The 12,500-nt window shown below is 35.1% G+C and overlaps 1 protein-coding gene across 1 annotated transcript in view; it reads right to left on the reverse strand.

The window, feature by feature from the left end:
* LOC137656109 (lachesin-like) overlaps positions 1-12,500 on the reverse strand; it is a 505,216-nt gene that overhangs the window by 83,838 nt on the left and 408,878 nt on the right. Inside the window, exon 3 of the mRNA XM_068390286.1 lies at positions 1,146-1,268. Coding sequence (XP_068246387.1) covers positions 1,146-1,268 — 123 coding nt within the window. The remainder of the gene's footprint in view (positions 1-1,145; positions 1,269-12,500) is intronic.

Below are 12,500 nucleotides of genomic sequence, written 5' to 3' on the forward strand. Positions count from 1 at the left end.
AGAAATATTGGACAAAAAGTATAGAGTGACTTCAGCTGGCAAAGAAACCAGAAAGAGTTTTTCCCTAAGTAAACAATAGAAAACCATTCAAAAACAACATAAAACTATTAAAAGACTCATAGGGTAATCTTATAACGCATGACTTGGAAAAAGCCTTACTCATTAGGGAAGAATCAACTACCCTCCCCGAAGTAGCTGTCAAATATGAGGTGCCGCAACCCCTACACATAATCACTTCTAATATGAAAGATGTCAAAAAGAAAATAAAGGGACTCCGTAAATCTAAGGCTCCAGGTCCAGATGATATTCATCCAAGAGAGATCATAGAACTAGAAGAAGAGATAATCCCACACTTTTACATATTCCTAAAGAAAGCCAACGAAAGAATGGCACCACAAGGATGGAAACTATCCGTTGTTCCTCTAATCTACAAAAAGGTACTAAAAGAAGAACCAGGCAATAACAGCCCTGTGTGTCTAACCTCAGTGCCTTGCCCAATTTTTTAATCAATTATAGTAGATTCATTAGTAGAACACAGATAAAAACAGTCTTCTGATAGACAACTAACTTGGTGTTAGACAAAAGAGATCCTATTTGCCAAATCTGTTGGAATTTTTCCACAACATCTTTAGCATATTTGACAAAAATAGGGCAATAGACATCACATACCCGACTTTCAAAGGGCTTTTGACAAATTCCCTAAAAAAATTAATGAGTTAGAATTAGAGCACTAACCATCGTTCATGAGCCAGCTGATTGGATCGAAGATTGGCTGGCAAGCACAAAAAGACAATATGGATATAGACGGAAAATGGAACGTTTGAACTTATTTGATCCACAAACTCAACGACCAAAGGAACTGCTAATTGAGTCATTAAGAATTCTTGAAGGAATAACAAATGTAGACTACAACAAAATATTCACACTTAGCACAAATCAGTCCAGAGGTAACGGACACATACTGACTCTCCTATGAACCAGAATAACCCTTTTTCTCAGATATTAATAATAGCTATTTTGATTTTAATTTTTTTTTCATATACTATCTCCCTTTCTATCCTGCAAAACTACCATATTGACTATGCCATCTAGAGCTCTCTCTCTCTCTCTCTCTCTCTCTCTCTCTCTCTCTCTCTCTCTCTCACCTGTCTGATGTGAAGGTTCCACGTTCTTGGTTCGTCGTGTGTAACGGAGACTCTGGCGTTGTGAGTGACCACTCTCTTGTGAAGACTCAGGATGGTCTGTGTGTCGGCTTTCATCCACCCCACCTGTAAGGAAATGCATTGGGATTTTATAATATTCAAGGGTAGTAACAACTATTATTATATTTATAAATGTACATAATATATGCATTGTATGTTTATAAAAAAAATGTATATTTATGTAAATATGAATTATTTCTACAAGAGGTATTGGAAGAGAGTTTATGGCAGAGTTGAATGCTGTAGTTTGCTCATGATTTCGATGTGCAGCTGTTGAACTTTGTAATCTATAGTCAATTTTTTTTTAGTGAGGCAGATTTGCACTGACTCGCAGGAGTGCATTTTTAGCTCGGAAAAGTTTCCTGATCGCTGATCGGTTGGACAAGATAATTCTAACCAATCAGAGAGCAGGAAACTTTTCTGAGCTAAAAGGGCACCGCTGCGAGTCGGTGCAAATCTGCCTCACTAAAAAAAATTGACTATACTGTAGTTGAAATTTTAGTCAATAAATTCATCATCAACTCAAGAGTTGGGAAATGAATACGGTATTGATATTTGCATGTTTGCTTGTACTCGTGTGTATATATACACACACACACACACACACACACACACACACACACACATATATATATATATATATATATATATATATATATATATATATATATATATATATATATATCATGAGTCGTAACTAGTCCACTGCAGGACAAAGACTTCAGACATGGTTTTCCACTTGCGTTCGTTTATGGTCTTTCGGTGTCAGTCTTCACCCGCAAACTTTCTTAGTTCGTCAATCCATCGTCTTTTCTTCCTTCCCCTGCTTCCATTTACAATCTCTAGGAACCCATTTTATTATTTTTTTAAGGTCCATCTATTGTCCTTCATTCTCATTATATGTCCTTTATTTTAGTTTGCTCTCGTATTCATGTTGCTCTTCATAAGGAATGGCATTTAATTCTAGGAAAATATGTTTTGTTGTTAGATTATCCTTTTTTTTTTAGCTCGGAGAATGTAGCCAGCATGAAAGAAAAATCTTTCGTATTCTAAGAAGATTGCGCTGTTGAAGAAAATTATGGTTTTCCATTAATTTTACGTTAAAAAAATGATGGTTAATCATAGTAATTTTACCCTTAGAGTACAAAGGTTTTAATAATAATGTTGATCTCAGGGCTCTCTATATCCATAAGAGAAAAGTAGCCGGATTTTTTATTTTACAATATGAAGTTAGTTGCTTTAATAAGGAGTTTTGCCTCGGTGTAAGATTGCTGGATATTGCTATATAAGCGATTAATTTTAATTTTCTCTCATACCGTGAAGATCCTTCACCAGAAATGGAAGCCTTCCAGCTTAACTGTCTTTTTGAAATGCTCGAAAACTAAAGGACCTACTGCTGGAGAAAAGGCAAAGGGTCTAGACATGTTCATCCAATTGTTAATGTGACCTCACTAATACTTATTATTAGTTTAAGCTCTTAATGAAGGTATTGGTGCCAAGTGAAGGGGCATTATCTAGCCTCTGGCAACTATCGATCACTGTAGATCTTATTAAGACCTGGAAGCTTAAAGCAACATTGTCTTAGTCCATTAGAAGAGATCAATTTAAATGTTTAAAGGTTGCTCATGAGTGGCAGAGGGAAGAGACAGTGGCATTGCCCTAAAGACTGTCCTTATATCCGTATGGTGAGCGGCCAAGCCCCTTCTCCACCCAAGCTAGGACCAGGGAGAGCCAGGCAATGGTTGTTGATGACTCAGCAGGTAGACATACAGGCTCCCCATAACATCCATCTCCAGGTCACAAGGGTGGAGAGGTTGCAGACACTACTAGAGCTTTTAAATATGCGGCCCCGAATTGTGAAATGTTAAATGCTCCCGAATGGACACCATAAAACGACTGTGGAGGTCCTGTAGAAAGTAGGGTTCCATTGTTGTACAGGAACTTATAATCAGCCCTTAAAGTAAAGTATAGTAAATTACTAGAAACGAACGAACTTATGCGGGATGCGATCTCCCGTCCAGTAGAACGCCAGCCAGGTACGTTTCCAATAGGCCACCACAGCCTGCTAAGGTTTGATCCTACTAATTCGAACGTTAATGTTGCTCGTACATCATTTAACTTTGTTTTATTCAGAACAGTTACGAGCAGGGTTTAAACTTGAGCATGTGGCCATTACCTTAAAGGCTGCTTTTTTACCTTAGATTGCCTTAACACTTTTCCAATTTCCTTAAATTTGAAGCTAGCAAAACCGAAATTACCCTAGAATTACCTAAAAATATACCTTGAAACAATGAAAATGACCTCAAACTAAGGTAATTACCTTAAAACTTTAAACCCTGGTTACGAGTATGAATAGATCATATGATTCTCGTTAACAAACAAATGAAATCCGAAACTAAACGGGATACCGCTAAGATTGGGTGACGAAAACACATCCATCAGAATGTTGCATCCGTCAATCATGTATCATTTCGCGGGTGATGGATGAAGACGAGTCAGATGGGCGGATGCTTAGAGGGTTATTGGAATAAGTATGGAACGGGGGGGGGGGGGGGAGTGTTAGCTGCCGGAGGTGGAAGAGAGAGAAGACTAGGGTTTATGTGGATAAATATTATTGTATTCATTAAAAAAAAAAGAATTTTAGATTTTTTTGAGTAAATATTTTATTTTTAAATTTTTGCCTGTTTATAAAAAAGTTTCAAAATGAAGACTTTTTCTTTTTGGGAGTATGAAATAAGATATTACATCCATAATATGGACAATTTGCTGTTTAATTTTCACTTATTACGTAATATTTAGTATCTGAATTATTTAGTAACTTCTGATTCAATAATTTATCAAAATTCATTTCACACCTCTTATAAGACGAATGATCTTCCTAATTGGGTACTTCGAAAGTTCAAACTTGCCGTAAATGTTTGTATGTTGAACAGGCTGACATAAATCTGTTCATAGTTTATATATGAAATATCAGTTTTGGTGTTGTTAGTGTTTTTAAAATGTTTTATTTCACTTGTTCATTATTTCTCATATCGTTTATTTATTTCGGTATTATCTTTTCCCACTGGGCTATTTTCCCCTGTTGGAGCCCTTGGGCGTATAGGATCTAGTTTCCTACATACTACATAGGACTTACAGGATTTTTTTTTTCCTACGTGCTACTTACTATAAGGGACTGATAACCTAATTGTTTCTCATTATTTCAAATATTTTTCAACACAGATTACGTACATGTTAGTTTGTTTTACTTACACATTTCCTACGGCTTATCTTAAACCACTTTTTAACACTGATAACAATGGTATTATAACCTTTTTTATTTTTACATCTCTTTTATTACTTTAACACAGGCTTAAACCTAACGATCTTACGATTTTATAACTTTTAACACCTAATCCTTCATTTACTACGGACAACACAGTTTTCTACTCTCCATTTTCTTATTTCTGTTTCAACAAAGGGTATTATTATTGTTTTTACTAGCTAAGCTACAACCTTAGCCGGAAAACCCGGAGGACTTCAACGCGGAAAATAGGGCAGCAAAGAAAGGAAATAAGGAAAAAGTTAAGGCAGTGTTCCTGAGTGTACCCTCAAACAAGAAAATTCTAAACTGACCTAAAACAATGAAAGCCCTTGGTAGTAGGTTGGCCAGGGCACCAGCCACCCGTTGAGCTACTACCACTAGAGAGTTATGGGGGTCCTTTGACTGGCCCGACAGTACTACATTGGATCTTTCTCTCTGGTTACGGTTCATTTTATCTTTGCCTACACATAAACCGAATAGTCTTGCCTATTCTTTACATATTCTCCTCTATCCTCATACACCTGACAACACTGAGATTACCAAACAATTTTTCTTCACCCAAGGTGTTACTGCACTACAATTGTTCAGTGGCCACTTTCTTCTTGCTAAGGTAGAAAAGACTCTAGCTATGGTAAGCAGCTCTTCTAGGAGAAGGACACTCCAAAATCAAACCATTGTTCTCTAGTCTTGGGTAGTGCCATAGCCTCTGTACCATGGTATTCCACTGTCTTGGGTTAGAGCTCTCTTGTCTGAGGGTACACTTTGGCACACTATTCTATCTCGTTTCTCTTCCTTTTGTTTTGTTAAAGTTTATATAGTTATTTTAATGTTACTCTTCTTGAAATATTTTATTTTTTTCTGTTTCCTTCCCTCACTGGGCTATTTTCCCTGTTGGAGCCCCTGGGCTTATAGCATCCTGATTTTCCAACTAGGGTTATAGCTTAGCATTTAATAATAATAATAATGATAATACAGAGGCTATAGCATCGCCCAAGACTAGAGAACAATCGTTTGATTTTGGAGTGTCCTCCTCTTGGAAGAGCTGCTTACCATAGCTAAAGAGTCTCTTCTGCCCTTACCAACAGGAAAGTAGCTAATTTAATTTAATTTGTCATGTGTCTTTTAGAGATTATTATAAAAATTATTGTTAGATATTTAACCTCAAGGTTCACCTCTCATGCGTCTTTTAGTGACAATTATCAAATATTCAAAGGTTATTCCCATCAAAACAATCATCGCTCTCTGATGATCACAACATCATAACGACGTAGTCACATATATAAGTTGGTGGATGTCCGGGTGTTTGAGAGAGATTTCCATTTCTCCCCTTTCTGGACGACAAGTGTCTGGGATCGTGAAATAGGTAGTTGAGTATTTAATAGGTTTCCCCGCTCCCAGGCACCTGTCGTCCAGAAAGGAGTGAAATAGATCTCTCTCAAACATCGGGACATCCATCAACTTATATGACTGACTGTACATCAACTTTAAATGAACCCTTTCACAAAACATTAATGTTGGCACTCAATTCGAGTCATAATAATATTTAGCTTACTATTAACGTTAATAAAAATCTTCCGTAGTAATAAAAGATAACGTTGCTATTTTTATTCTTTGCTGGTAAAAATATCGAGCGAGGATTTTTTTAAATCTCCGAGGTCGAATTTAAACGTTGTAATGAAATAGATGGGAGATTGTTGGAAAGGAATATTAATACAATTACTGGCGATATTGCGATGTTTCTGAAAGATGTTTTTGCGGAGAGATCATTTTGCAAATGCAGGTTAAAAGTTTATTTGCTGCGGTTTTTAAGAGTTTTAAAAGTGTTGTGATAAGATATTTAAATTATGGCAAGACAGGTTAATTGTTAGTTGTATATTCTAACGGTTATGCATGTATTTTTATGTATGTATATGTGTGTGTGTATGTATATATATATATATATATATATATATATATATATATATATATACATATATATATATATATTTATATATTGTATATATATGTATATATATATATATATATATATATATATATATATATATATAGATTGAAACGTGTTTGGGCTCTTTCCAAAAAATGATTAAGCAATGTTGACGTTTTTTTTTTAGCATTTTATTATATATTCACATATCAATAAGTAACCATCTTGTTTTTTTAACGTAAAAAAGCCGTAGAAGTAAGCGCTTAATTCTTCTCAATTTTATGATCGAATTAATGAAAGTCGTTTTATTATTGCATCCTTTTCTCGGGGTTTGAAATGCAATAGAACGTTAAAAGGTAGACGATTCACATACGAACTCACAGTAATGCGAATCACATACGAACTCACTTTCAGTATTACGATTCAAATACGACCTAACTCTCACGTATTACGATTCACACACGAATTCAGGTACACGTATTACGATTCACATACGAACTCAGGTACACGTATTACGATTCACATACGAACTCACTTATAGTATTGCGATTCACACACGAGGTCACTTATACTATTACGATTCACATACGAACTCACTTTCAGTATTACGAATCACACACGAACTCAGGTACACGTATTACGATTCACATACGAACTCACTTATAGTATTGCGATTCACACACGAGGTCACTTATACTATTACGATTCACATACAAACTCACTTTCAGTATTACGAATCACACACGAACTCAGGTACACGTATTACGATTCACATACGAACTCACTTATAGTATTGCGATTCACACACGAGGTCACTTATACTATTACGATTCACATACGAACTCACTTTCAGTATTACGAATCACACACGAACTCAGGTACACGTATTACGATTCACATACGAACTCACTTATAGTATTGCGATTCACACACGAGGTCACTTATACTATTACGATTCACATACGAACTCACTTTCAGTATTACGAATCACACACGAACTCAGGTACACGTATTACGATTCACATACGAACTCACTTATAGTATTGCGATTCACACACGAGGTCACTTATACTATTACGATTCACATACGAACTCACTTTCAGTATTACGAATCACACACGAACTCAGGTACACGTATTACGATTCACATACGAACTCACTTATAGTATTGCGATTCACACACGAGGTCACTTATACTATTACGATTCACATACGAACTCACTTTCAGTATTACGAATCACACACGAACTCAGGTACACGTATTACGATTCACATACGAACTCAGGTACACGTATTACGATTCACATACGAACTCAGGTACACGTATTACGATTCACATACGAACTCACTCACAGTATTGCAATCCACACACGAACTCACTTATAGTATTACGAATCACACACGAACTCAGGTATACGTCTTAGGATTCACGCACGAATTCGGGTACTCATATTACGATTCGCATACGAACTCGCACATATTTATTTCTTTCAACATTTCATTTGGAGTAAGAAGAATTTGTATATTTTTTTTTTTTGGGGGGGGGAATTTATTATATGTTGTTTATCTGAAAATTAATTTAGCTTCATAGTTTATTAGATTACTCAAAATGGGTTTTAGTTCCTCTAGCAACTTGTGTCATCTATTATTTTACCTTGGAAGGTATTTCCAGTCATAGTTAATCCCGGAATTTATACTAAATTCGTGAATGTATTTCCTCTCAGTTTATCTGAGATTTTATTTCATGGCATGATTTAGGTAGAAATGTAATTTATGTCTTAGAATATCGAAATTATATATATATATATATATATATATATATATATATATATATATATATATATATATATATATTTAATGAAATTTTTTCTGGAAATGAATTTTATGGCCTAGTTTATATGGAAATGTAATTTATATCCCAATTTTTTAGTATATATATATTTATATATATATATATATGTGTGTGTGTATATATATGTATATATATATATATATATATATATATATATATATATATATATATATATATATATATATATATATATATATAATGTATACATATATAAAACACAAGAATGATCAAGTCCAGCAATATATATCAATAATCCTAACCTTAATCATTTTTGCATTAACGGTTGGCACACGCACATCCCCCGCATTTAATTGCTAGATTTTGCAGCCCACGTTAATTGGCGTTGACCCTTTGACGAAACCTCAAGCTCAGTGTGGCAAGAGGAACTTCTTTCGCTTAATGTGACTTCAGAAAGTATAGGTCGCTTTGGAAACAAAAGATACACTTCGGCATGATTTATTTTTATGCTTTTTGTGAATGCTCTGTAAAGTATAGGGGAAATTGTTTAGATAGACAAAATGCATCAATATCCTTCATAATGTTGTTCATTCATACATTTCGTATATCTTAAATTATCATCATCATCATCATGTGTTGCTAGTCCACTGACAGACAAAGGCCCTTCCACTCCAGTCTGTTTATGGTCTTTCAATTCCTGGTCTATATCCGCAAATTTTCTTTTGCTTATCAGTCCATCTTCTTCTCATTCTTCTCCTGCTTCTCTGCTTGATTTGCAATCTCTTAAGGACCCATTCTGTTATTACTAATGTCCATTTATTATGCCATGTCCATTTCTTTTTTCTTACGTGTTATTAGAATATCCTCTGCTTTGGATTGATCTCGTATTCATGTTCCTCTTTTTCTGTCTCCTAGTGTTACTCACATCATTATACTTGCCATAGCTCTTTGAGTTGTAACTAGCTTATGTTCTAAGTCTTTTGTAAGGCTCCAAGTTTCTGAAGCATAAGTTGATACTGGTAGGAGAATCTTCTTAAATACTCTTCTTTTTAGTGAAAGTGGCATTTTATTTTCATAATCTCATTTTGTTTACTTAAAGCTCTCCATCCTATGCTTATCCTTCTTTTAATTTCGGTCTCATGTCCTGGGGAAACACTTACTGTCTGTCCTATGTACGTATATTCATTAACAATTTCTAGTTTTTCGTCCATAACCTTTATTTGTTGTCTATCTGCCTTATCATTGAATATTGTCTTAGTTTTACGTATAATAATTTCAAGTCCTACAATTCTGCTTTATCTATTCAAATTTTATATTTTTTACAATTCCTCCTATAATTCACTAAATAGAACTATCTTATCTGCAAATCTCAAGTTACTATGTTATTTCCTACATTGTCCCAATCTATGTTCTTAAAAACATCTAGGCACACTGCGAATGATTGAGGAAAGATGAGGTTTCCCTGGCTAACTCTTTTCTCAATCAGAATTTTCTCGCTAACTTTTTGTAGTTTTAGAATTGCTGTACTTCCCGTATAGGGTTGTGGTGGCCGATTGTAGTAACGTCCCTGACGGGGTGAACGCCAGACTGCAGTTAGAGTCCCGCTCAAACTCGTTAGTTTCTTTGGTCGCTGCAATCTCACCATCCTTGTGAGGTAAGGATCGGGTGTTTGGGGGAGCCTATAGGTCTATCTGCTGAGTCATCAGCTCCTATTGCCTGGCCCTCCTTGGTCCTAGCTTGGGTGGTGACGGGGATTGGGCGCTGATCATATGTGTATATGGTTAGTCTCTAGGGCATTGGTACTGCTTGATTGGGCAATGTCACTATCCCTTGCCTCTTGCCATTCATGCGCGACCTTTAAACTTTCAAGCGTTCTTACATAAGATTCATATATTACTTGTTTCTGAAGGCTTTCATTACTGCTAAGATTTTGACAGAATCAAAAGCTTTCTCATATCCATAAATGTCATACGTTGTGGTTTGTTATACTGTATTTATTTTTCCACGTGATGATTAATTACATGGATATGGTCAGTTGTTGAATACCCATTTCTAAATGCTGCCTGCTTTCTTGGTTGATTAAAGTCTAGCTGTCTTTCAATTCGGCCTAATAGGATCTTTCTAAGTATTTTATATATTACGGAGAGCAAAATTATTTAGCGGTAATTTTTCAGGATTTTGTCTCCATTTTGTGAATTGGTATAATGATAAATCTTTTTTCAAGCTGTAGGAATAAAATTATTCTTGCTGACATTTTGCGTAAAGTTCATGGAGTTTTAAGCCAATTGTCAAGCCCTCTTCTCCTGCTGCTTTGCCTCTTTTCATGCCTCTTAATGCATTCTTTACTTCTACTTTTTCTTATATCACTATTGTATAGCATTGTATAGAAATCATATGCAAATTTTATCACTTTATTACTGTTGCCACCCTGTTCCAAGATTTCTTTTCATCAATTTGATGCTCCTTCCTGTCTTTAGTGTTTCCTCAATTTTGGCCTGACTGTTTTTACGAATGCCTTGGGTTTTTAGATAGTCTATTGTTTTGCATAATTCTTCTAATTGTATTTAATTTCTAGGATTGTATATTCAGTATATATATATATATATATATATGTGTGTGTGTGTGCATAATTCTTCTAATTGTATTTAATTTCTAGGAATGTATATATATTTATATATATATATATACATATATATATATATATATATATATATATAAAATATGTGTGTGTGTGTGTTAGTGCGTGTGTTGGTGTGAACATTCGCTTTTTAACCCTTAGGGGGTTGGCACCAGATGCTCTAAGACATAAAGAGACGTACATCGATTGATTGTTTGATTGATTTTGAGTTATCTGGCATCCTGACACCGAAGGTCATTGACGCCGATGGAGAGACGTACAGACTGATAAAATGAAAAAGGGTAGATATAAGTTTTAAAAGAAATCCCCCACTTTCATACTTATGTTTCCTTTATCTTCTGTATTTTCGTACTTTATTTTTGAGAAATAGAGGCTGGAAGATACAGCTACTCTTTCATTATATATCAAGATTGGTGGGATTCCCCTCCCCCTCCCCCCTCTCTCCCCCTCCCCCTCTCTCCCCCATCTCCCTTGCCTCATCAGCATCAACAGCAGCCAGTAGTCAACGTAACAATTTGGCCCTCTTAATATACAGCTAACGCTGCAATATAGTCTCACAAAACCCTACGGGAAATCTACATGTAAATTCGAACGACTTTGGCCCATAATACGCGTGACCTCTGGTCGGACGTCCGGGAGAGGGACCGAAAACAGGGGGCCCAAAAAAACAGACCCGTTTCGAAACCAGCCCCCTTGTAATCTGGTGGTTTAACCACCCGTGCATATGCGTCTCTCTCTCTCTCTCTCTCTCTCTCTCTCTCTCTCTCTCTCTCTAAAAAAGGAAGGAATCGAAAGGGGGGGTTTTATAAAAGCTTTTTTTTTATTTGACCAAATCATGTACTTGATTGTTGTTTGACTGCTGTGGATAGCAGCCTGTGGGAAGAAAACGGGAAAACTTGAAAAAAAAAAGTCATCCTCAGAGCAGAAGAACTGTAACCATATGCCAGATCTCTCTCTCTCTCTCTCTCTCTCTCTCTCTCCTCTCTCTCTCTGCATATATATATATATATATATATATGGTTCTTGTCTTCGTTTTTAATGGAAGTAGATGCAATTATAAATAAGAAATATTTTTGAGCGAAATACACGAGTGTTTCAGAAATAACAAAGGACTAACTGAAAGATAGAAATCTTTGTATAAAAAAAGATGATGAAATGAGAGAGAGAGAGAGAGAGAGAGAGAGAGAGAGAGAGAGAGAGTTATCTTTGCCTTTCCTTCAAATGTAATTTTATTTATTCATTATACCATAAACATCAAACTAAATTTTTCCTTTTAGTAAGATTTGATTAACTTCATCTCTTCTTCTTTTCTCTTTGTATTTATTTTTTTACTTCCTTATTATGAAACTTTCTTATTCATTCATATCTTTTTATATATCTATTGTCATTCATATTCATTATCTACGTCTTTATTTGTCTTTTTCTTATATAATGTTATGCCTGGTAATGCACTTGATTCTTGCTATTCATGATTGTTATTTTGCCTGAAATATTTTATCATGTCAACATTATGCATTTTTTTTTTGCAGCATGACTGACAGTCGTCTGTTATTAATATGTTTCTTCACAGAGGATATTTTGATGGGGAAACAATTTTGAAATAAAAAAAGATAAAAAGAAAT

Source organism: Palaemon carinicauda, chromosome 17 (genome assembly GCF_036898095.1).
Source record: "Palaemon carinicauda isolate YSFRI2023 chromosome 17, ASM3689809v2, whole genome shotgun sequence".
Lineage (NCBI taxonomy): Eukaryota > Metazoa > Arthropoda > Malacostraca > Decapoda > Palaemonidae > Palaemon > Palaemon carinicauda.